General features: G+C 41.7%; 1 protein-coding gene across 1 annotated transcript in view; it reads left to right on the top strand.

Annotated features, from left to right (window-relative positions):
• The window catches only part of LOC126251852 (cyclic GMP-AMP synthase-like receptor), a 272,843-nt gene that overhangs the window by 208,272 nt on the left and 37,023 nt on the right, over window positions 1-27,548 (top strand). Inside the window, exon 9 of the mRNA XM_049952528.1 lies at window positions 21,679-21,884. Within this exon, the coding sequence (XP_049808485.1) occupies window positions 21,679-21,884 (206 nt within the window). The remainder of the gene's footprint in view (window positions 1-21,678; window positions 21,885-27,548) is intronic.

The following is a 27,548-nucleotide window of genomic DNA, read 5'->3' as shown; positions in this document are numbered from 1 at the left end:
CATTTCTGAACAACATGCTTCGCACATCTTTTGCATAGCAGTCATCATACTTGGATGCTTCTTCATCTTGTCTAGAAGTTATTACAAAATGAAAGTATCAAAAACATTTCTTAAATACCCAGTAAGACATTGTAGTGCAGCCACTGTGTAGATCAGCTGCCGACTGAGCTGGGAGCACTGCCGACGGGCATCCGCTTTGTGTAGACTACAGCTGTAGCCCACTCAGTTGTGCAGCAGCCAGACACATTGTTGAGAGTGATGCTGCCACTCACCTGTGAAGCATGTCAGCAACTCACCTAGTGGTGTTGAGAGGCAGTGTTGCTTTCCACCCTAGCAGGCTCTGTCAAGAACTGACTTGCACTGCCACAACAAACCAAGTGAGCTAATGTGCTCACAGCTCACTCTGTCAACTCAGCAGCTTCATGACCTTTGTTAAGAGGGGGGAACAAGAGGAAGTGACAGGGTGATAGGACTTGGATTAAAACATCAGGGAATAACTTCCATGACACTAGAGGAAATTGTAGAGGGTAAAAACTATAGGGGAAGGCAGAGATTGGATTCCAAACTGATGACTCGAAAAAATCAAGTTTCTGTATGAGTTACTCTTTGATCCAACTTCTGCATGAGTTACTATTTGATCAATAATTTGAAATTTTAACTTTGTGTTGATGACTTTCACATCTAATTTGTCAATGTTTAAATTTAAATTTGCAGCTCGAATCTCTCATTTCATCTCTAACCTTAGTGGTTTGGCTACACAGTTCTTCTTTATCTATTGAAATTTGTTTCCCTGGCGTTGAGGAGCAGGCTCTGGATTCTGTGAGATTGTGTCCATTTTGTTTCCTAAGTTACATTGATGAAAACTTCCTGATAAGGCCTCATGATGAAAATGCACTGCAGCAATTTGTTGATCTCATGAATTGCACCCACCCCAAAATTAAATTTACTGTCAAGATGGGGAAGAATGCAAGCTACCACTCTTGAATGTTTTAGTTGAGTGGATTAGGTCAGCTTCAGCATATGGGAAACCAACTCAAAATGACAGGTACTTGTACACCAATAGTTTCACTAGCCTGCACAAAAGAAAGTGGTGTTGAACAGGTCAGTATGCAGAGAAAGATGATTGACAACGACAGCCACCTGCAGCCTGAATTGCAGCATTTAAAATATGTGTCCAGGTAGAGTGGTTACACCCAGGGAGACACTGCAAATATTTCGGGTGCCACCGATGAAGTACAACTAGTGAATTAGCAGAAGAGGTCAAGGTGGCTGCATTGTTGCTATGTTGTGGAGCAACAAGTACCAAGTTGGGACATGTTCTGCAGAGACGTGGACTGAGACCAGTGTTTTTGCCTGCCGTTGAGATGCTAGATCTATAGTCCTGTTAAAGGTGACATAGCTCTTAGAATGCCCTGTGTGACTGGTGTCCCTTGCGTATGTGGCAGCATCTATATAGGTCACACAATTCAGTATGTTGTGGAGCATTGCTCTGAGTGCAAGTGACATGTTAAACAAAGGGAGCATGACAAATCGGCTATAGCTGAGCACTGCCTGGGAAACGGACATAAAATACAATTTGAAAAGATGAGAGTATTGGCTTACGTGTCATCATACAAGTATTTGGATTCAGTTATAAAGAAGATAGTGGAGATTAAAATAAACAGAACAAACTTCAATGGAGATCGGGGTACTAACTTAGTGAGACATGGGGACAGGCTATGGCTATCAAGTGTAGGCAGAGATGGGTGCTTAACGCTTCTAAGGAGGTGGGAGTGGCATTTTCAGCAACCTCATGCAACCTGACATCACTGGTCCCTCAGGGCACTGGAGCTGTTGTGAGCTGCACAACTTGTATTCTGCACATGTCACTTCAGACCTCTCTGCTTTCAGATGCTGCAATTGTGCCTATGTAAGTGAAAAACTGTGCCGGCCCTACAATCAGTGTTTTTTTTACTCCTGATAGTGATGGTGGAGATAGCAATTGAAAGCTCAAGTGTTTTATTCAATATGAAGCAGCTTGTAAACCAGTCCAAAAATTAAGTTGTTTTGACTGTAGGTGCATTGCCCCAGAAAATAATACAGTGAGACAACGAGAGGTGAAAGTATGCTAACAATTTGGTCTGCATGGATAACACAGTGGAAGGGTTTTGAAGTACAAAGTCAGGAGAATTGAGCAATAGGGCTAAATTATCTACATATAGTTAGGTGCCAACCCATCTGGATGGCTTTTCTGCTTGTACCTGAAAGTAACTTCTAGTTGGATGGAATTGCATAATGTAAGTTCTTGCAATACAACGAGATAAACTATTTCCTGTGAACCAGTTGTAAGGCTATACCACTATTTTCTTGACTGTGCCTGGTAAGAGTATGTTTAGGCCTTCTACCAGGGTAATTGTACCATCACTTGTGAGAACAGACCTGTTGGAAAAGAATATTTTAGCTTTACCATGACCAAATTTAGTTGGTGAGCAACATAGTGGATGAAGTATGCATTAGGAAAAATTATTCTCACTTTGGCTCATACTTCGAGGGTTCCATTCATTGGTTGGTTGGTTTGTGGGGGTTAAAGGAACCAGACTGCGATGGTCATCGGTCCCTTTTTCCGAAAAACTAAAATCACCCGCAGAGAATAAAAAAAAAAAACGAACAACAGATAAGACATCAGACGACACAGGACAAGAAAGACTCGGACAGAGATCAGACAAAACAAATTAAAATCACACAGAGTGTGACGGTGGTTGGCCGACCATGGAGAAAAAAAAGGAAAAGCCAACCACCGAGAACGCATTAAAAACTCAGTTTAAAATCGGAGGCCAAAAGCCAGAATCAACACTAAAAAACATAAACACTCAGATTAAATGATAAAAAACTCCTGCCCGAATAAAACGCAAAACTAAGTCCACCATGGCAGAGTCATCTGTTAAAAGGGCAGGGAGCGTGTCAGTCAGCGCAAACGTCTGCCTGAGCACAGCTAAAAGGCGACACTCCAACAAAATGTGGACCACAGACAAAACGGAGCCGCAGCGACATAGAGGTGGGTCCTCACGGCGCAATAGGGGGCCGTGGGTCATCCGCGTGTGCCCAATGCGCAGTCGGCAGAGGATGAGAGACTCGCAAGAAGGAGTGCCACACAGTCGTCGTCGTCTGCTTGACGGCACTGAGTTTGTTAGGGGTGACCAGACTGCGCCATTCAGCGTCCCAAAGCGAGATAACTTTGCGGCATAAGACTGCCCTACAATCAGTCTCCGGGAGGCCAATGTCCAGAGATGGTGTACTGGTGGCCTCTTTCACCAGGCGGTCAACATTTTTGTTGCCGGGTATCCCAACATGGCCTGGGGTCCAAACAAAGACCACAGAGCGGCCGCAACGGGCAAGAGTATGCAGGGACTCCTGGATAGCCATCACCAGACGAGAACGAGGGAAACACTGGTCGAGAGCTCGTAAACCGCTCAGGGAATCGGTACAGATCACGAAGGACTCACCTGAGCAGGAGCGGATATACTCTAGGGTACGAAAAATGGCGACCAGCTCAGCAGTGTAAACGCTGCAACCAGCCAGCAATGAACGTTGTTCAGAATGGTCCCCTAGAGTGTGCGCATAACCGACACGACCAACAACCATCGACCCGTCAGTGTAAACAATGTCAGAGCCCTGATACGTTGTGAGGATGGAAAGAAAGCGGCGGCGGAAGGCCTCCGGAGGGACTGAGTCCTTCGAGCCCTGTGCCAATTCCAGCTGAAGGTGAGAGCGAGGCACACACCACGGGGGTATATGCAGAGGTGCCCGGAAAGGAGGTGGAAGAGGTAAAGCCCCAGGCCCGGAGAGAAGCTCTCTGACGCGGACTGCGATCGTACATCCAGCCCTGGGCCGACGTTCTGGAAGATGGACGTGCAACTGTGGGAACAGTAGATGATAGTTAGGATGCCGGGGCAAGCTGAAAACATGGGCAGCATAAGCGGCCAGCAAACGTTGGCGCCGTAACCGCAGGGGAGGGACACCTGCCTCCACACGTATGCTGTCCACAGGGCTGGTCCGGAAAGCACCAGTGGCAAGGCATATCCTGCTATGGAGGATTGGGTCCAGCACCCACAACGCAGATGGGGATGCTGAGCCATAAGAAAGGCTCCCATAATCCAGACAAGACTGGATTAACGCCTGGTAGAGCCGTAACAGCGTTGATCGGTCGGCGCCCCAGCGGGAGTGGCTCAAGCATCGTAGAGCATTTAGATGCCGCCAACACATCTGTTTAAGCTGCCGAATATGAGGCAGCCAAGTCAACCGAGCATCAAAAACAACCCCCAAAAACCTATGTGACTCCACCACTGCAAGAATCTCGCCATCAAGATAAAGCCGGCAGAAATGCATAACGCAGATCTTGGCTGCCGAAAACTGGAACCCATGAGCTACAGCCCAAGACTGCGCCTTACGGATAGCGCCCTGACGTTCAGCAGCTGCAATGCCAATAGAGTTGTAGTAAAGGCAGAAGTCGTCAGCATACAGGGGAACGGAGACAGAATTTCCCACCACTGCAGTGAGCCCGTTTATTGCAATTAAAAACAGGCAGACACTGAGGACAGATCCCTGTGGTACCCCGTTCTCCTGGACTGAGGAGGAACTATGGGAGGCCGCGACTTGCACGCGGAAGGTACGATACGACAGAAAATTTCGGATAAAGATCGGCAGAGGGACCCGAAGACCCCATCCATGAAGCGTAGAAAGGATGTGATGACGCCATGTCGTATTGTACGCCTTCAGCATGTCGAAAAAGACAGTTCCCGGGTGCTGACGGTGGGCAAAGGCAGTACGGATGGCCGACTCCAGGCTCACCAGATTGTCGGCGGCAGAGTGGCCTTTACGGAACCCACCCTGAGACGGAGCCAGAAGACCCCGAGACTCCAGTACCCAGTACAACCGCCGGCTAACCATCCATTCAAGCAACTTGCAAAGAACATTGGTGAGGCTAATGGGACGGTAGCTGTCCACGTCCAAAGGGTTCTTGCCTGGTTTCAGAATGGGGATAACAATACTTTCCCGCCATTGCGACCGTGAAGCCCTACGACCAGCAACCGGTTTCAAAAATTTGCGGGTGTCCGCTTTGGCACTGGGCAAAGCCTGGGATGGGAGGGCCCCAAGGGACCCCTTCCTGGCTAGAGTAGCCGAAGAAGTCTCACGCTTCTCCGGCTGGGAAGGGGTAACTAATGTCCACGATGGTTGGGGTGGTGTTGCTCCTGAAGTAGATGGAGCAGGAGCAACAGAGGGGGAAGAGCCCCCACAACCAAGGGGGTCAGCGCATTCTGACATAGCTGAGAGGCAACAGTACGTGACGACACGGGAGAGGGTCAAATTGGTGTTGCAGCAGCGGCATAGGTGGATGTCATTGGCACAGGATGTAGCCGCTCATATTTCCACCTTGCCTTGGTGTAGGTCAGGCAGTCCAGGGTCTTATATTCCATTATCTTCCTTTCTTTCTGGAATATCCTACAGTCCGGTGAGCAGGGGGGATGGAGTTCTCCACAGTTAACACAGATAGGAGGCGGGGCACATGGAGTATTGGGATGGGATGGGCGTCCACAATCTCGACACGTGATGCCGTAAGTACAGCGGGATGACATGTGCCCAAACTTCCAGCATTTAAAACACCGCATCGGAGGAGGGATATATGGCTTCACATCACAACCGTAAACCATCACCTTAACCTTTTCGGGTAAGATATCACCCTCGAAGGCCAAGATGAAGACACCAGTGGCTACCTGATTATCCCTCGGACCCCGATGGACGCGCCGGACAAAGTGAACACCTCGCTGTTCGAGGTTGGCGCGTAATTCATCGTCGGAGTGCAGAAGAAGATCCCTGTGGAATATAATACCCTGGACCATGTTGAGACTCTTATGCGGCGTGATGCTAACTGAAACGTCCCCCAACTTGTCACAATTGAGCAACCTCCGTGACTAGGCAGAGGATGCTGTTTTGATGAGTACTGAACCAGAGCGCATTTTGGACAAGCCCTCCACCTCCCCGAACTTGTCCTCTAAATGCTCCACAAAAAACTGGGGCTTGGTCGACATAAACGATTCCCCATCAATTCGCGTACACACGAGGTACCGGGGTGAATATTCTCCACTGCCTTCTTTAGCCATACGTTCCTCCCTTGGAGTGGCCAGGGAGGGAAATGATCTTGGTTCGTATTTCTTGCCGTTGAGGTTAGACCTCGATCGCTTAGAGACTGCTGGTGGAGGCCCACCAGCGAGAGATGATGTACCACGCTTCATTGCGGGTCATCCACCCTGATGCCACCCACTCCGACCAGGGGCTCTCCCCACGGGCGCCACCCAGCCGCAGCAAAGACCACCTGACATGATGGCCTTTGCCGGGAGTCCCGATGCTCCAGAGGGATAGGCATCTACTCCTCGGCATACGTGGGGAGGTAGCAGCTCAGGCATCTGCAGTGCGATCCCTGTGTAGTCAGGGGGCTACCACCAAGAGGGTACATGATGACCCCACCACAACAGACTGGCTACCGTGCTGGATGTCGGGTTTCAAATATCCATATGTGTCAGGAGGGCGAAGGTGGAAGTTCATAATGGAGGGCATGTACGCTACCCGGAACACACAGCAGCTGATGTGTAAGGCCAACTCCACGACAATATCAGTTGTGCCAGATCTCAGGGCAAGATGGATATAAAATGCACCACGTAAGGCATCCTTCCCCAAATGGTAAGCACTAACAGAAAATTTTGAAATCTAGTGGTCAAACCCCTTAGGGGACCATCACATTAAGGCCGAAATGTTGGAGACTCCTTTTAGTCGCCTCTTACGACAGGCAGAAATAACGCGAGCCTATTCTAACCCCCGAACCCGCAGGGAGCGGGTACCATTCATTACTGATGAAGTCCCAAAATTTTTTTTCTTTAGTAGTCAAACAATGGAAACTACTGGTAGGAGTATCAACAATGTAGGAAAAGACAGATTGCTACTTACTGTATGTAAAGAAGACACGCCAAGTTGCAGACAGGCACAATTAAGACACTTCATCAGTAAAAATGAGGCACACACCATTCACACTTACAAGCAAGCCACATCATGCACACATAACCTTCAATTCCATCATCCGGGCTGGAACTCAGCATCATGTGGGAGGCAAGCAACAATCCAGAGGAGGCGGGGAAGGGGAAGGGGTGGTGTATGGTTGGGGAGAGAGACAAGCATTGTCTGGTGGAGTGTGCAGGGAGTAGAATGCTGAAAGGCACAGCATCAGGAGGTTGTGGGGCAGGGAGGTGGGGAAATAAGAAGCAAAAAAGAGAGGAGCGGGAAAAGATGGGTGGATGCATTGCCAAATGGCTGCAAATAAACAGTTTTCCGTGGTCTATGGAGCACTACTTGTCCCAACATCCTTCAGACTCCAAACCCACTACTTCATTCCTCATACACCTTACTAACTTTATCCTAACCAACAAATACTTCACATTTGAAGGGAAGGTATATAAACAAATCCATGGCACAGCCATGGGCACCTGTGTGGTACCTTCCTATGCCAATCTTTTTACGGGCCATCTAGAGATCTATCTAGCCTCCCAAAACACCAAACCCCTAGTCTGGTTGAGGTTCACTTACAATATCTTCATGATCTGGATGCAGGGCCAAGACACCCTATCTTTGTTCCATCACAACCTCAACACCTTCTCTCCCATCTGTTTCAGGTGGTCCTCCTCGACCCAGTGTGTTACTTTCTCAGATGTTGACCTCCTCCTCTCTGATGGCTCCATCCACACCTCTGTCCACGTTAAACCCACCAACCACCAACAGTACCTGAATTTTGACAACTTTCATCCCTTTCACATCAAAAAAATCCCCCCCATGGAGCCTGGCCACTTGGGAACGGCAATTCTACAGTGACAAAAACTAACTCACTCAGTATGCTGAAGGCCTTCACAGACAGGCACTACCCATAGACATAGTCCGTAAACAGATACCCTGCGCCATTTCCCCTCACACCCCCAGTCCTCCCACCACCCTCAAGTGCCAGTCACAAAGGAGTGTCCCCTTCATCACCCAGTACCTCCACAGACTGGAACAACTGAACCATAACCTTTGCCAAGGCTTTGATTACCTATCGTCATGCCCTGAAATGAGGGACATCTTATCCGAGGTACTTCCCAACCCCTCCTAAAGTGGTATTCTGTCACCCACCCAACCTCCACAACATCCTAGTCCATCACTATACCACTCCCAACCCCTACCCCTTGCAACAAGGATCATGTCCAGTCCTATCACAGGTTTATCCTACTCCATCAGGGGCTGGGCCACTTGTGAAAGCAGCAATGCCATTTACCAGTTCTGACGGCCACCTCCAAACTGTGACGAAGAGGAATGTACACCACATGTGGTACAACATGCAGCTGAACAGAATACAATTGATTTCAATGGCTTCCTCACTACCTGAGCCATCTGGGTCCTTCCCTCCACCACCAGATTTTCTCAACTGCACAGATGGGGGTTTTCCTTACAACACATTCTTATCCCCCGTGACTACCATATACTGGCCTCAACATACGGTAACATACTGTCCCCACACCCTCCACCCTCCACCTAACAGTTTCCACCCCTTTTACCCTATCAACTCCTCCCTATTCTCATCTTCCATCCTGTTTATTTGCAGCCCTCTACCAATGCATCCTACTGCCTTTCCCCACTATTCTTTTTTGCTCCTTTTCTCCCCACCTCTCTGCCCCACAACCTCATCATGCTGTGCCTGTTGGGATTCTAGTCTCAGCACACTCCACCAGACAGCATTCATCTCTCTCCCCGCTAATACACCATCCCTTCCCCTTCCCCAGCCCCACCGGATTGTTGCTTGCTTCCCACATGGTGTTGCATTCCATCCCGCAATGCTAGAGTTGCGTGATGTGTGCTTGCTTGTGTGTGTGAATGGTGGTGTATATCTCACTCTTACTGATGAAGGCTGTGGCCAAAAGCTATTTGTAAGTGTCTTTTAATTGTGCTTGTCTGCAACTTGATGTGTCTTCTTTACAGTTAATAGCAATCTGTCTTTTTCTACATTCTTAATTTTTTGAGAAAGTTTACTTCTATTTTTTAAAATTTTGTCAAGCTCAGATATTATATACACTTACTAATAATGTTCACATTTTGAGCATTAGGATTAAAAATTCTCTAATATCTTTCAATAAAATATCCTCCTAATTTGCTGTAAATGTTCAGTAAAACAAATTGCAACCTAATCAGTAGTTTTGTCAGTCATAAAACACAAACAGAGCCAATGTACATTTCTTGCAAAATGCCTTTTCTGCCAACTTGTAGCATACACTGATGTAATTCATTTTGTATCTCATTGAGATCTTTTGAAATAAGTGCTTTCCTGATGCACTTTCAGTAGTAAGTTCCAGTGATGTATTGTTTAGTAGAAATTGCAGTCTCTGCTACAGTGAAATGCTTTGATTTTACACCTATACATATTATAAAATTTGTTCAAAACCATTCTAACACTCCATCATTCCGACAATATGGAGATGGACTCAGACAGTAGTGGCAATATCACTTCTATAGCTCATAGATCCAACTTGAGCACCCACAAGCCAGGTGGGAGTATCAAACACGTCACATGGGGATGGCCTTTGGCTTTCCATTGTATGTAGATATCTAATATAGCAGGAGGAACTAGCAGTTCATATTTTATTATTGAAGGTTTTGTTACACAGACTAAGATAAGTTTGTTAGCTCACTTACTGAATTGTGTGTTGCCATGTAGGAAAATTCTGGCTTTTGGTGTTCATCATTCCTAATTTTGGCTCACATTACTTGCATCATAATGTTGAGCCTCTACTGCATTTTCAAGTACTGACTGTGAGAATTATTATTGTTATATTCCATCCTGGATTTTCTATTGTTTGACTTTGAGAACTGCTCTTTACCTCCACTCACTATGTGGTTTGTGGCAGTGACTTGCCTAGTTAATGTCAGACTGTGACATCTAAATCATCACATAGTGGTCAGTATTGATGGTGACTGCCTGCAGATGTGATTACTTATGTTTAAATCTTTGTATTTTTATTACAATTGACCAGGGAGCAGGAGGATTGATGTCCACCTCTACAAGCTGCCTCTGGTCATTTATAATCCAGAACTGCTCTAGATAGTGTGGCCTTTTTTCAGTTTTACTTATCCAGTCTAGTAATTTCAAAAAAATGAAACTTTCAGTTAGAAGAGCATAATTTTGCAGTGTGAAATTCAAGTGGACAGCAAAGGAATGAAGCCTGAGAACTGCAAGTATTAACACATTACACCTGCGTAAATTGGGAAGACAAGGCTCATTATGTCATCTTCTACAAGTTACCATGTGTTCTTAATATTTTATTGTTACATTCATTATTATGTTAATGTTGCAGAAGGTCTTATATTTAGCATTAAATCAAACAGGTGGAAATGGAAAAGTAAAGTAAAAACAGTAATAGCAACAGCAGAAAAAAAAGTTTGCACTTGTCTGTAAAGAATAAAGTAGCGGAGTTAATGTTAGGTTTTGTACTGGATTGTTTAGTATAATACAGATTTAAGAAACATACACTTTATTTCACCAATTACATGTTTGTACACACACACACACACACACACACACACACACACACACACACACACACACGACTACAACAGAGGTGGTAATATCACAGCAAAGAACATGGGAAGGCAGCTTACACTAAGGTACCATTGCCAACTTAACTAGCAAATACAACAACTCCCCCATCTAAGACAAGGACAAGTTAAGAAAGTCTGTCTTGTTTTTTAATAATCTGGGAGCTATGGCACAACATTGTAACTTTCTGGACTTCTTGACGGGCAGCTGGTGTCACAGCATGTTCATTATTCTGCATGACTACAGGTGGTTCAGCTACAACAGAGGTTGATAATGGTTCACTTCCAGGAATGTTGTTGGTTTCAGAATTGATACTGAAATCAGCTACTTCATCATCAATTGTTGGCATCACAGTACTTTCAGATATGGGACTCTTACCACTAGAGATGGATGACAAAGAGTTGGTCCACATGTTTCCTATGAATATTACCACCAAGATCTTTTACAGTGTACATAACATTTCCTTATCTTTTCAAATCCACACTCTTTTTCCCATGCATCAGAGTTAATATTGTTTCTCATGTGTACTTGCCCCAGTGGCTACACCGGTTCACGTGCGATCACCGAAGTTAAGTGCTGTTGGGCATGGTTGGCACTTGGATGGGTGACCACCCAGGCTGCCATGTGCTGTTGCCATTTTTCGGGGTGCACTCAGCCTCGTGATGCCAATTGAGGAGCTACTCGACTGAATAGTAGCGGCTTCAGTCAAGAATACCATCATAACAACCGGGAGAGCGGTGTGCGGAGGCCATGCCCCTCCTATCCGCATCCTCCACTGAGGATGACACGTCAGTCAGATGGTCCCGGTAGGCCACTCGTGGCCTGAAGACAGAGTGCTTTAATTGAGTTCTTAGGTACCTTCCAAACATAAGCATGTCTGGGCTTTGACCTGTAAATAAATGTTCTGCATTCCGATGTGCAGGCCATATATATGAGTACATTTTATCAACATTTGATGGTTCATCAAACATACTGGCTTTCAGTACATGCTTAAAACTCAGTCAGCTTAGAATTTGGACAGTAGGGTGCAATAGTCAAATGTCTAATTCCATTTTTTACACAAAATGATGTTAAGTCTTTACTAATTTACTGGGGCCCATTGCATGACACAATCACTTTAGGCAGGCTAAACTGAGTAAATAAAGGGATTAATGCATCCAGTAGAGCAGACTTGTTGGTAGATGGCATCTTGATTGCTTCAGACCACTTGCAGTGGGCATCCACTATGATTAGATACATAGTCTAACAAAATTCTGCAAAATCGACATGAAGCTTCTCCCATGGCTCTATAGGCCATTCCCATGGGTGGTAAGGGGCCTTGGCTGGAGTCGTACCGACTCTGGAACATCCACTGAAAACGGCTGTGATTTGTTCTACTTATTTATTAAGTGCATGCCACCATACAAATCCTCAAGCTACAGACATCATTTTTGTGATTCCCAAATAGCCCAAGCGTATTTCTTTTCAAATCTGAGGTCTTAGACTACTTGGGATTACAACTGTCCCTCTCTAACAACACAGCTATGCTCAACAAAGTACTCATTGAAATGCCTTGAATACTCCTTAAGAATTCATGGTACCTTATTTATCCACTGGGTATTTTTGACACATTTCAACACAATAGGCAGTATTTTATCTTTCTAGTAACTTATACGACTCCCAAGCAGTAATAATGGTCTGCAGATCTTGAGATGACTCATCTATTTCTAATTGTAAATGCCACTATGTAAGTCAAGTTGGTGAATTCCTCACCTCCTCCTAGCATAGCAAAAATCTCATCTATCTTTGGTAAGGGGTATTGAGGAATGACAAAGGTTTGGATACACAGTTACTCAAAACCCCACAAAGTGTTTTTTCCTCAACCATGTTCGTATTTTATTTTTTACAAGAAGTTGGTGAGCTAGGCGAATTGGCTAGTATAGAGGGCAATAGGTTGGGCCCCTTTTTTAGCCCAAGGGTGCTTTTTTTGTAAAAACATCAGAATATGCCTTCAAGTTTTTCTGAAGAATCTATTTCTGGGTGGAAAACTTCTAGTCATTTAACTTGATGTATTTTGACAGTGTTAAGTGGAATGAATCATAACCACTTTCTCCCCAATACAGTGGAGCTGGCTGATGACTTTACAACATATACAGGCAATGAATAGCTTCCTTTGTTAACTTCAACAGCAACATTAAATATGCACAGCCCTTCACATGTGTGTTACCATACTGAATAATTTTTGTATTCATTTTGCACAACTTACCTTTATGGAAATATTGTCACCATTCTTAATGTCATACAAGTGGAATGTGCACCTGTATCCAGCTCAAAATATTTTTTTTTCATCCACAACTAGCTCTACAGTCCAAGTCCAAGAATCAATATCCACTTGTTTAATAATGCCAATTTTACACGAAGGGACTTGCTCTGCCATAGTGGAACACATGTCAATACTGTTAACTTTCTGGTACAGATTTGTTTCGATGCACAATTTCTTAAGCATGGTAATTTTTAACTCTACTTGTTCCTCTTCTGCCCCATTGTTTGATTCCTTTGAATCAGTCTCAGAATCCTCCAACACAAGCTTGTACATCTTTCTGGGTTTCTTCTTGTTCTCTGGCTTGTCATCTTTCTTCTTCTCCTACTAATTTCCTTTGAGCCCTGACTTGGCTGCTTGCCTTTTCTGCAACACATTTTTGGAACATTCACTTTGATATCACAAATTTTGCAAGTGAAATCTTTTTGTGAGCACTGCAGCTTCATCTGCCTTGTTTGCCACAACAACAACATTGTGCATTTTCAGACAGAAAGCTCACTTAATGCACTCTACTTGAAGAAACCTGATTGTATCCATGGCCTACCATTGAAGCATCAGCTGCAGCAGTCTCCATAGTCACTGCAATTACTTGCATTCTTCAAACAGTTTCCCCCCCCCCCCCCCTCTCACCCCCCGTTGTTTCACTTCTTAAACCACACATTAATCTGTCTCGTAGCACTTCTTGCAGATTATCTTTAAACGCACAGTGCTGTGTTGAAGAGTTCAACTAGGATATGTACTGTGGAATAGATTCTTCTGAAAATTGGTGTGAAACTTGTAGTATTCTCAAATCACTGAAGGTGCATGCTCTATATGGTCTTTCACTGCTTTCGCTGTTTCGTCGAAAGTGATATCCCCTGGCTTCTGAGGAGTTCAGTGCTTGATAAACAGTGATAGTTCAAATAACAAAAACAGTGTATCTAAAATTGTAGTAGATGGCAACACGTGTACACAAAACACGCGTGGTTGCGTAAGAAAAAGTTCCGATCGCGTACGTAAACAAACACAACGGAAAAATAATGTAAAAATATTTGGAGACAGTCATGCTCGCAATATTTCGACATGCGTGTCAAACTCTGCTTAAGATGGTTCGTGTATATCAGCAATTGTTAAACCAGGAGCAAAATTCGTGAATGTGGTAGAAGACATACACACAGACTGTGCTAAATTCATGGAAAAAGACTGTGTTGCGATAATCGCAGGAGCAAACGATGTTTATTGCAACGAGGCCAGCACTTTCATTAAAAAGCTACTCGTATTGCTGCAGTTATTACAGCATACAAACATAATACTAACAACTGTGCCCACGAGATATGACCTGGCAGACTGGTCTTGTGTGAACGGAGAAATTCACCTAACGAATAGTAAACTGAAACACTTTTGCACTAAGTTTACGAATGTGACACTACTGGATACAGACAGGTATGAGAGACACTGCTTCACAAAGCATGGACTACATCTAAATCAGTTTGGCAAAAATAAACTAGCAGCAGACATTGGAAAAGCTTTTCATGAAATAATAGGCCTAAACAATAACGATCATGAAAGCAGACCAGTCATAGCCCTAACTAACGAGGGAAACTAGTGAGCTGGGCCAACTCTAGCAGGATTTGGTCCAGTAACAAAAATCTGCAACAAGTAATTAATACACAAATGAAAGTTCACTCAAACAGCAATACAATTAAAGACAAACAAAAGTTAACAGTGTTTCATCAGAACATAAGAGGCCTATACTGCAAGCTGGATCAGTTCACAGCAAATATAGAAGACACAAAAGGTATAAACAGTGCCCACATTCTGTGTCTAACAGAACACCACATCACTGCTGGTATTGAAGTGGTCCCTATTCCCAACTATGTTTTGGCAACGTCTTATTGCAGGAACTATATGGACAAAGGAGGCGTAGCTGTATATGTAAAAAACAATGTCTTGTTCACGGCAATAGATGTACAAAGATTCTGCTTTGAGCTACATTTTGAAGTATGTGCTATAGAGATGCCAGACACTGTCTCCAGATTAACAGTTGTGGCAGTTTACAGGGCACCATCTGGTAATTTTAAAGTGTTTGTTAAACAATTAGATACTCTTTTGTTGTACTTAAGTAGAAAAAATAGGGGCATGGTAGTTGGTGGGGATTTTAACATAGATTTCTTGGTTAATTCTCCCTGCAAGGTGGAGTTTGAAAATATCATGTGCACGTACAACCTTGTTCCCGTGGTTAGCTCGCCCACCAGAACCACAACCTCTTCCAGTACTCTCATTGATAACGTTTTTGTTGATCAGAGTAAAGTCAACCATATTAATATTGAAATGGTTATAAATGGTCTGTCTGACCATGACGGGCAACGAGTTACTTTCAACAGCTTGGGAATTCCTCTGAGTGACACCTCACTTAGATGGAAAACAGTAAGGAAAATAAGGAAGCTATTCAAACGTTCAGATCATGTCTTCAGCATACTGACTGGACACCTGTTTATCTAGCAGAAACTGCTAATTCAAAATACAATTTATTCACAAATGAGATAGCAGGTACCTTTGAAAGTGTATTTCCAAAAAAGTCATACAGAGTCCAACCTGCTAGGTCTGCAAAAAAACCATGGATCAGTAAGGGCATCATAGCTTCCTGTCAGAGAAAAAGACAACTCTACATAGCATCAAAGACTTCTAACAACCCTGCTCAGCTAAAACATTATAAACTCTACTGTAAAATTCTTGCCAAAGTAATTAAAAACTCTAAAAGTATGTGTATAGCATCTGAAATTACTAATTCTGAAAATAAAATTAAAACAATCTGGAATGTGATAAAGAGAGAAACAGGGACTGTAAACTACACCAAAGACAAAAATATTGTTTTAACTGTTGACAACTCAGAGATAACTAATAGTGAGGAAATTGCTGAAATCTTTAACCAACATTTTTTAACTGTCCCAACACAGATAGGTTGCCATGGTTCTGTAGATAAAGCTGCCTGTATAATGAGAAATGGTTTTCCAGAACCTTTCAGTCAAATAAGTGTGCTTCCCATTACTGCCAATGAAATCAAAAAAATCATACAGTCTTTGAAAAATAAACATGCTGCTGGTATCGACGATATTTCAAGCAAGCTGTTGAAGGCTTGCTGTAGTGAAGTGACCGAAGTTTTGTCTCACATCTGCAACACATCCATGCAACAAGGAGTGTTTCCAGACAGAATGAAATACTCTGTTGTCAGGCCCCTGTACAAAGCAGGGGATGCTACAAATGTGTCAAACTATCGCCCTATCTCTCTATTAACAGAGCACGCGAAAGAACTTGCCCCCCTTCTAACAGCCATGTACCACAAGTCTCTAGAGGAACGGAGGGTTCCAAATGATTGGAAAAAAGCACAGGTAGTCCCAGTCTTCAAGAAGGATCGTTGAGCAGATGCGCAAAACTATAGACCTATATCTCTGACGTTGATCTGTTGTAGAATTTTAGAACATGTTTTTTGCTCGAGTATCATGTCGTTTTTGGAAACCCAGAATCTACTATGTAGGAATCAACATGGATTCTGGAAACAGCGATCGTGAGAGACCCAACTCGCTTTATTTGTTCATGAGACACAGAAAATATTAGATACAGGCTCCCAGGTAGATGCTATTTTTCTTGACTTCCGGAAGGCGTTCGATACAGTTCGACACTGTCGCCTGATAAACAAAGTAAGAGCCTACGGAATATCGGACCAGCTGTGTGGCTGGATTGAAGAGTTTTTAGCAAACAGAACACAGCATGTTGTTCTCAATGGAGAGACGTCTACAGACGTTAAGGTAACCTCTGGCGTGCCACAGGGGAGTGTTACGGGACCATTGCTTTTCACAATATATATAAATGACCTAGCAGATAGTGTCAGAAGTTCCATGCGGCTTTTCGCGGATGATGCTGTAGTATACAGAGAAGTTGCAGCATTAGAAAATTGTAGCGAAATGCAGGAAGATCTGCAGCAGATAGGCACTTGGTGCAGGGAGTGGCAACTGTCCCTTAACATAGACAAATGTAATGGATTGCGAATACATAGAAAGAAGGATCCTTTATTGTATGATTATATGATAGCGGAACAAACACTGGTAGCAGTTACTTCTGTAAAATATCTGGGAGTATGCGTGCGGAACGATTTGAAATGGAATGATCATATAAAATTAATTGTTGGTAAGGCGGGTACCAGGTTGCGATTCATTGGGAGCGTGCTTAGAAAATGTAGTCCATCAACAAAGGAGGTGGCTTACAAATCACTCGTCCGACCTATACTTGAGTATTGCTCATCAGTGTGGGATCCGTACCAGATCGGGTTGACGGAGGAGATAGAGAAGATCCAAAGAAGAGCGGCGCATTTCGTCACAGGGTTATTTGGTAACCGTGATAGCATTACGGAGATGTTTAATAAACTCAAGTGGCAGACTCTGCAAGAGAGGCGCTCTGCATCGCGGTGTAGCTTGCTCGCCAGGTTTCGAGAGGGTGCGTTTCTGGATGAGGTATCGAATATATTGCTTCCCCCTACTTATACCTCCCGAGGAGATCACGAATGTAAAATTAGAGAGATTAGAGTGCGCACGGAGGCTTTCAGACAGTCGTTCTTCCTGCGAACCATACGCGACAGGAACAGGAAAGGGAGGTAATGACAGTGGCACGTAAAGTGCCCTCCGCCACACACCGTTGGGTGGCTTGCGGAGTATAAATGTAGATGTAGATGTAGATTTTCAAAAGTCCTAGAAAAAGCTCTGTACAACAGGATTGTGGTACACCTTGGTGACCTGAACATCATTAACAGTCAGCAGTTTGGTTTTCAAAAGGGAGTTTCAATAGATAACGCAATTTTCTCATTCACAAATGATGTTCTAGAGTCTATAAACAGCAAGAGGCTGCCAATTGGTGTCTTATGCGACCTATCAAAGGCGTTCGACTGTGTGGATCACCAGATACTCCTCAAGAAGGCCTGTCATTATGGAATTACAGGACCTGTAGGGAACTGGTTAAAATCGTACCTCGAAAATAGGAAGCAGAAGATTATTCTAGATGTTTCAGATAGTGTATCACAATATATAGTGGATTGTGAGTGGGGAATTGTGCAGCATGGAGTGCCACAGGGATCAGTTCTTGGGCCCTTGCTGTTCCTCATATAAGTTAATGACCTGCCTTTATCCATCAATAAGCAGTGTAAATTTACAATGTTCGCTGATGATACGAGCATTGTGGTGGATAATGTGTCAACTACTGACTTAGAATCCGAGGTCAATGATATCCTTAAAGAAGTTCTGGGTTGGTTTAGTATTAACTCCCTTTCAATAAACCTGAAAAAAAAAAAAAAAAAAAAACCAATTTTATCCAGTTCCAGACAACCCACAAAAACCCAAAAGAAATAGTTATCACACAGAATGATCAGATGATAAAGCAAGTGTACTTAACAAAATTCCTAGGCGTATACGTGGACAGTAGGCTGAACTGGGAACATCACGTTCTACAAACACTAAAACGGCTGACGTCGGCAACATTTGCATTACGAATTTTGCCACGCTTCAATGATATTACCATCTCAAAGTCAGCTTACTTTGGCTATTTTCATTCAGTCATGTGTTATGGCATCATCTTCTGGGGCAATACACCTGCCGCAAAGAAAATCCTCACAGCACAAAAAAGAGCAACAAGAATCATTTGTGGTGTACCCCCACGAACCTCATGTCGAAATCTTTTTAAACGACTTGAAATACTGACAGCAACATCTCAGTACATATATTCACTGATGTGCTTCATAATAAATAACCCCACTCTGTATGAAACGAATTGCCTACATCATGAACATAACACCAGAAGAAAAGAGGATTTCCACTGTGAGTTAAAGAACTTGACACTTATTCAGAAAGGGGTAAAGTACGCTGGAACGAAAATTTTCAATTCCCTACCCAACAGCATCAAAAGTATAAGGAATGGTACATCAGTATTTAAACGTAGCTTGAAAAATTATTTACTTGAGACCTCACTTTATTCACTAGAGGAATTCTTTCAGAGAAATAAGTAAAACCCAGATTGGAAAGATGTTTTTAAATTTTTTGACACTGTTTACTGTTAAACTAATGTAATAATGCCCTAATGTAAAAATTCCTGTTTTTCTCATTTCCATTTTTGGGTCACTTTTAAACCCAAAGTGGGAAGTTTTGATTACTGTTCAAGGTTAAAATAGATGCAATAATGCCCTAAATATGAAACTGCTATCTTCACATTTATGTTGACTGGTTTTTAAGCTAATAAGTATGACTTTTGTGCACTGTTATTAATACTATAACAATGTCTTTATTCTATGTATTTTATTATGTGCATTGACACGCTCCACATCTGAGTGACTTGCTCACATGTACAGATCTATGGAACAAGTATATAAATAAATAAATATGCTAGGTCAGTGATAAGAGCTGCATACTGAAATCCAACAAGACTCAGTAGGTATTTCATTTGCAGGTTATCTGGAATTTTGTGCACAATGAACTTATTTTTCATAATAGAGATATACACACCCCACTCTAGTTGTTTAGTGAACTTGAGCATTGTGATGGCACTGAGATTATCCAGACACTTGAATTTACTGGCTGCCCTCATGTGCACCATCGATGTCCAATATGGTGCAGCTGACAATTAATTCAGATAATTTTCTCCACATACACTATTTCAGTGAAAATTTAAAAACAGAGGTGTATACATCAAGGTGGTCTTTACCAGTTGTTAGGTTTTGTACCGTATTGTTCAGTAATGCACAGATATAAAAACCACACACTTTATTTCGCCAACTACGTGCTTGTACACATACAAAAGACTATGACACAGATGTTAATATCATAGAAAAGAATATGGGAAGGGGCATTATTTGGGAAATGTACAGAAGATGTGGAAGAGGGATGTGGAATAATGAAGAAAGGAGGAAAAATATATGAGGTGACTGGGGGGAAGAAGAAAAATTGTGGTTGGGAAGCTTGTTCCAGAAATAGTTTGGGGGCTACACTCCTAAATTGGTGAATTCATTTCCCTTAGTCTAAGACTACAATTTTAAAGTGTCTTAAGTAACAGGAATTACATTATAATAAACCTTAGACAATGCACTGAAAAATAAATACAAGACTATTTTAATTTATAAGCTGAAACAAGTTGGTTCTTTTAACTCTAATGGCCTTCATGTGAAGCTGTAAGAAAGGCAAACTGATAATGTGAGCAGCTGGTTTAGTACAGAAGCAGGTAATGTATAATTTATGTTTAATGAATGTTAATGAATTTTTTGAGATGTGGATACTTCTTTATTGAATAATTCCTGAAGCAGTAATTGTACAGGGTGTATATTATCAGCAATAGCTGCTGAAAGATCCCTTCGCATACTTCAATAGTGAAAACATCCTTGTATACTCCAGTGGTATGGATTAAGTTGTGCACTTTTTGCATATAACGTAGCTCCTGGAGCAACCAAGAAATGACTTATGAAGTCACTCATACTGAACAAGGGCCGCATTGGTAAGAGATTAGACACGTGTTCGAGAGGGTGCCAGTTCAAACCCATTGCCATTCAGATTTAGGCTTTCATTTTTCTGTAAATCACTTGAGACAAATGCTGAAATATATTTTGGGTGTCACAATAAAGTAGTTACTGGTATCAAGTGGACTAGTCATTCACCCTCCTTGCTTGCTATTGCAATGTTGACAGTTGTGCTCACTGTGCAAGCTACATTTAAATATTCAGTGTGCAGTATGTGGAGAGGTGTGTGTTTTATCGTAAGATTTGTACCTTATTAAGATTAAAATACAGGTAACATGTGCGAATGTTTCTGATGAAGGAAAGACAAGCAACTATCATCGCTAAACACATCAGAAACCCACTCATTGTACTGCAAAATAGACTGATTGCTCATGTAACATTACTTTACACTCAGTCCAGTAAATGGTGAAAGACGTATTATTGTAGACACTGAACTGTTGCTCCATATCAGGTGCCATCAGTGAAGTTGACTGATAAGAAAGAACTGGCAATTGAAATGAAAAGTTAGGTTTCCTCCAGGTATCATCCAGTGAACTATAATGGACATTGGTGAAGGCATTCAGATTAATGTTTAATCACAATTGCATTTAGTCAGTTTGCGATGGTAGAAAAACACTATAGCTCATCTGGAATTTGAAGTTGTGTTTTACTACAGTGTCTTTCACACTGGATTTTTTTCCGTGTTGTGGGTGTACTCTCCTGCATGTCTATTCTCCCATAATGCTTGACCTTTCTTTTCTATAACATTTTTTAAAATTACTTTCGCTTTCTTCTGGTATTCCCCCTCACTCCTTTCTCTGTTGGATACTCTGTCCATAACAGCATACAGTTTCCATTGATAAAGTTACTGTACAATACATGTTATTTTTTTTGTTTCGCAACATCTTCATAACCCATGAATCACTCATTTTGTAGGTACAATTTCAGTTCATAATTACAGCCAGAGAACTGGTTGTAACAACTGACCGTACGGCCCTGACCACACTCTTCAAATATTGCAGGTCTTTTCAGAATAAATTATATCACCTAATCCTTGTGTACCTAATTATATTTATATAAGCATCTTAACACACAAACTGCTTTTGGTAATGTTAAAAAGAATACTTGTGTTTTGTGCCACAGCTGGTGAAGTTGTCTAATAAATGTAACAGAAATTGTATTGGATTTTACTATTTGCTATTGAACTTAAGTGTTTCTTTTTTATTGTTATAGATGCTGAGAGAGCTGAAAGAGTATTTACTGGTTAAAAAAGCCCTTCCATTTTACTGGGTCAGTGAATGTAATCTGTTTTCACAATTAAAAGATGAACAAAAAAAGTGCATGGGAGGATTTCTGCAGAGGATGATTGCAGATATTGAAAAAAATTTGGATAAACCTGACTACTTGCTGAAGTATTTTAAACTAAGCGACGGTAACAGGTATGGTATCATTCTCATTGTATTGCAGGTAAACTATGCCTGATCCTTATGTCTCATCCACCTGAATGTCTCCTTCCACCTCTGCTACACAACATTTTCATCAGTATCATTACAAAGATGCCTGTTCTACATTGTCACTTGCAACATGAATGACATTATTTGGACATACAAACAAATGCTAAATATGATGAATAGACTTTAAAATTTGGCAGCAGCAGTGGGTAAAACAATGGCCATTGGCTGTGGGTGGACCTTTGGAATGAGCTATCTCAATAAAACTGCAGTGACTTGCACTGCCACTTTATTGAAGGGTATGTCATGTTCCTCAAACCTATTAATCACGATAATTGTGGCATCTGTCACTTAAAGGACAACAAACATTTATTGAACACAAAATTAGCATTCTGCAGCAACAAATTAAATTGTCCATTAATAATAACAATAATAATAGTTTCTTTTTGAAACTGATATAAATCAAAGCATGACTACTTCATTGTGCACACATATTGATATTACATGAAGCACAGATCCAAAGAAGTCTTACAATGCAGTCACTCTCACTTTTTCTGTGTTCCTTACCAAGAGTGTGACATCTTGTCATAGGAAAGAGCAGCCATCCACAGTTTTTAAAACAACTCTGATTTCATCATCATCCTGGCAGACAAAGTCTCTATTTGTGTCATATTGAATCACAGTGATTACGTGACAGTAAGTGTCTCCTAGCTGTCTGATGTTTCCATCTACAAGCCCAGCTGTAGTGATCCCATTCTGGAAGCCCAGCATTACCCCCAATCCTTAGGTCCATCTAACAGCCTCTCTCCAGAAACCAAGACCTTCCTTACCACAACCATTTTCTGAACACCAACCTCCTAGATTATTCCCAAAATCTATAAGCCTAACCACACTAGTTGTGCCCTATTGTAGCTGGTTAAGTATTTCAGCTCTTGTTGACTATCACAATCCATTGACCACACCCAATCTTTCCATATCAGAGACATTAATCATTTTCTTCATCACCGATCAATGATCAGCACAACAGTACCAACTGGATTCCCGCTTGCCACTGTTGATGATGCCAACATCGCCATGCCCATAGCCTTGCTATCATTGAACATTGCCTCTCCTTGCATCTTACCGACTAAAAACCCATCCCCTTATTCCTTATAATCCTAACCAACTGTACTCTTAAATATCATATCTTTACCTTTGAGGGGAAGGTATACAAACAAATCTGTGGTGCAGCAAAGTGGGCACCCACAGTGCATTCTCAAGCTAACCTGTATATTGACCATCTAGAGAAAACTTTCCTGGTCACTCAAGATCCTAATCACCTTTTCTGGTTCAGCCTCATTGAAGACATGTGTAGTGTATGGACCCAAAGTAAAGACAATTTGTCGTCTTTCCTCAACAGCTACACCTCTTACTCACCCTCTTCTCCTGATCATCTTCTGCCCAGCATGCCACCTTTCTGGACATGACCTTGTAGCATTACTGATCTGATTTTTATATTCCCTACTTGCTACTACAAACTTCTGGTCACCTTGAAGCTGAAAGTCTAAAAGAGTGTAGGATACTGTTTGCTCAATAATATGCATGACATCCTAATTCTAACGGCACTAAAGTGCGCGTCATTTATGTTGGCGGCCGAGTTTAGGTTCGTTCTGTGCATCTGACGTCACAAAACACAGTCAGCCAATGAACAGAGAACGACGTTGCCAGATCTCGACTGCAGTGCAGAGCACGGACGAGTGTCTTGAGTTTTAGAAACGTTCAGTCATAAATAAAGTAATTGAACAAAAGCAGTGTCTTGATAGCAGACTTTCTTTTATAGAAAGTTTGGAAAAAGCATTCTTTATACCAATTGCTTCATATTCTATTAATTAATTAAACTAAACAAGCAATAAGCCTCCTAAATCAGGCGATAGCAAGGAAAGATGTTTGTATCGATTTCACGAACCGCTTTTTCGCATTAAAGAACAGAGGTAATTGTTTATTTCCTATTGTACTTCGACGAAGCGTGAGTAATTCGTAGTCATGACAACAGTGTTTGTCGGTGTTTTGCGTGACATGTTACAGTCCTGATGGGGTTCTGTAGTCAGACGAGCTGCGTTAGCGTAACGGTTAGGTGTTGGGCTTCTACGTGAAAGGTTATGAGTTCCAACCTTGTGCGCTGCTTAATATCTTCATTATTTAAAAACAATATCTAAGTGCCTTACTTCACGAATTATATTCGTTTGAATGCAATTTTTTAGAAATTTCTAGTGCTTTGTCTCTTCATTAACCCTTTCGCTGCTGCAGACACGTGCTCCCCACATTCCGTGCTGTGCGCGATTTTGTCATCACTGCACTGCTCGGCTGTGCAGACACACGGTGTTCCGACTGCTTTGACAAACTTATCATTCGATTTAACAAAAACTATTTGGCCCAAAAATTTGATTTTTACACATCTTCTTGATTGATACCTTCCCCCCATAAATGACTTAATTTTGTTTCGATGTTCAATGCAGTTATTGTGCAGCATTAAATGTAGTAAACCATTGCACGAAATTTTGAAGAGTTTGCAGAGGTAAAAGTCCATAGCGTATACTTTCCGTATGGTCGATTTTAGTTGCCACAATGTTGAGAATGAAATGTGGACAAGGTACCTAAATTTCATATAAAATTTACTGTATAACAATATCTCATTTAATTTAAATGTCACATAGGTGTCGTATGTAATATTGAGAAATATTCTGTCTTTCGCGACTGTAATAAAAGTTTTATTTACACCGGGCGCGTTTGGCTTTATTTTAAAGCACTTCAATCAGTCAAAGGAAGTGGGGGGAAGGTATCAGTCAAGAAGATGTGTAAAAATCTAATTTTTGGGCCAAATAGTTTTTGTGAAATCGAATGATAAATGTGTCAAAGCAGTCGGAAACACCATGTGTCTGCACAGGCGAGCAGTGCAGTGATGACAAAATGCGGGGAGCACGTCTCTGTAGCAGCGAAAGGGTTAATGCGGTCGTGGTGGCTTTACTTCATAAACTGCTCGCTCCCCCCTAAACGTAAGCTTGCGAACTATACTATACTATGGAGCTGCTTCTCTTGGCGCATGCGTCGTGTGCAACTGGCAACGCAGCAATCTCCCGCTTCTGGGCGGGCATGCGCGAGCCGCCAAGATAAAAGAATTCAACTATAACACACACACACACATTTATTCCTTGATAAGTTCAGTTATTAGTGACAGTGACCAGTTTATCCAGTATAAAAATATCAGACATAAAACCAGATTGGCACCTACATTTACCTGCCAAAAGTTCAGTGGCAAAGTTCATTATTCTATTTTGGTCTCAAAACATAGTTCACATTTACACAAAAAAGTCACAGTTCACACTTAGCACAATCCTGCAGTAATTTATCAGGGAAAAGTACTCTGTGCTAGTCAGTCAGTCCATAATGAGACTCACCATGTCCTACTATAGCTTGTTGCTGATTACAACACAGTTCAGTTAATATGTTCATTCATGTGATATACAGAAACCACTTAAAAGGCATTAAACATTAATGTTACTGAGCTTTGTGTATGTGCACATATTTTCACATACAGTAAGTGTATAGTAGTGGTCTTAGTCAACATTGGGAGTCCACTTGACACAGATTTCATTCACAATAAATCTCAGGCTTTCAAACATGAACTGCCAGTTTTGACTACTGGATGTAAGAATAAAATGCTATTTCATAAACTAATTTATGCTCTGGAAATCAGCTATGCTTGATTTTATTGTTTTGGATGAACTACTAGAACTAAAGTGATTTTAGATAATAGTAACTGTTACTGATTAACAATTTGGAAAAATACATGGACACTATTTTTCTTTTGCGATATGGATCCCCTTGTAAATGTGTATGAGTGCCATATTACAAATTAGGGTAAATAACATGAAATTAATAAAAAATGAGTTCATTAATGCTGTGTGTAAATTTTTACAGAAAATTTAAAGTAACCAAAAGTATGTATTCAAAGTTCAGAACTAATAAAAGTTACATCATTATCTGAAATGGAAAATAGTAATAGCCTTGAGCTTTGAAGTTAATTATTGCATATGTTAATTTATTTCAGATGATTAAAAGTACTTCACAGGAAAATGGGACTGTAAGGTTTTCTGTTAGTGTGGGTCACCCTTTCCCAAACATAATGATTAGCTCACAGGTTTTTTCATGTTGTGAACCATGTTAATACGTCAGTTAATCATATTTTTAAATTATTACTGCCCTAATGAAAACTAATTACATCAATATAAACAGGCCAACAAAAATGATAACCTGAACAATAAATTCAAGTGAAATTATGTCTAAATAAGATCTTGAGATTTTTTATAAGTGTTACAGGTCAATAGATAAATACATTGAAAATATGATGGTTATTTTTGAGAGTAGAAGAAACATAACAAACGGGAAGAATCCACCTTGCTATGTCACTTCCCCCTCCACCTCCTCCCCTCTCCAATGGCTCTATAAAAGCCTTTGTATATATCAAGCCCATTGATTATTCTTCCATTTTGATAGCTGCTTTTCCACACTGAAGCTCCTCCCCCTTGGAATGTGCACCTAAAATGATGAACAATCCTTTGCCCTGTATTCTGAAGTCTTATTGAGTCCTTCATGACAGGCATTAACCATCAGATCTAGTCAGCAAGCAGATCTACTGTGCCATATCAAGACATATCCATAATTTTCTGTTTCTACCTACCCTAATAAATCAGCAGCAAAGGAAGTTTTCCTCTTTACCCACTGCCACTCTACACCAGAATAATTTGACTGTATCTTTCACCAGTGTTTCCACATCCTACCATTATGACTAGGATCGAGTAACATCTTTTCCACACCTACTCTCAATGTCTTACCATATGGATCACATCCCTATGAAAGATTGAAGTGCAAGACGTATCATATGCACTTTCCCAGCACAAACTATTCAAGTTCCTTCACAGGCATATCCTAACCTTTCAAAGACAGGGCTGCCTGTGGAATCAATCATATCATGTACCATTTCTGCTATAAATTTCATATGTTTTTTATGTGGATATGGTCATACGCCTGAATAAATTACAACCACGAAACAGTGGCCAAGATCACAGTTGCCCCAACACCCTCCCCTGTGGAAGAATATCCTGCTGAGTGCAGCAATATGTGAGACTTCAGTGGCTGCTAGTCAACTTGTACAGAATCTTGCCCTGAAATACCAGCTTCTCATAATTTCTTAGATTGGATCTGTCCTTACAATACGTTCTTCAGTTCTTAAATCCTCCAAGCATTAATCTTCATTGACCTCCGTCTCCACATTATTTCCCATGTTTGGCCAAATTATCTTTCTTGCTTCTTGTTAATTCAAAAGGTCAGTCCACTGAACAATGCAATCAAACTTTGTAACCTGTTTTTTCTTCTCTCATTTAGGACAAAACCTTGTAGGAAAGTTGAATTGGATGATGGTGAAGATAATAAGCTTGCCATACAGGACAAAATCGTAATGGATGACTCTAATGAGCTTCTCTTAAGAGACACAATCGAATTGGATGACTTTAATGAGCAGATCATAAGGGACATAATCGAACAGTTTTACACAGTCCAGAAGACAGCGCCCAGTTTGCAAAATCTTCTGTCAGTTTTGCAGAAAAAGAAAAACTT

The sequence above is a fragment of the Schistocerca nitens genome, chromosome 4 (genome assembly GCF_023898315.1).
Source record: "Schistocerca nitens isolate TAMUIC-IGC-003100 chromosome 4, iqSchNite1.1, whole genome shotgun sequence".
Lineage (NCBI taxonomy): Eukaryota > Metazoa > Arthropoda > Insecta > Orthoptera > Acrididae > Schistocerca > Schistocerca nitens.
Note: the sequence above shows the minus strand (reverse complement) of the source record. Positions and strands in the feature narration are given on the sequence as shown.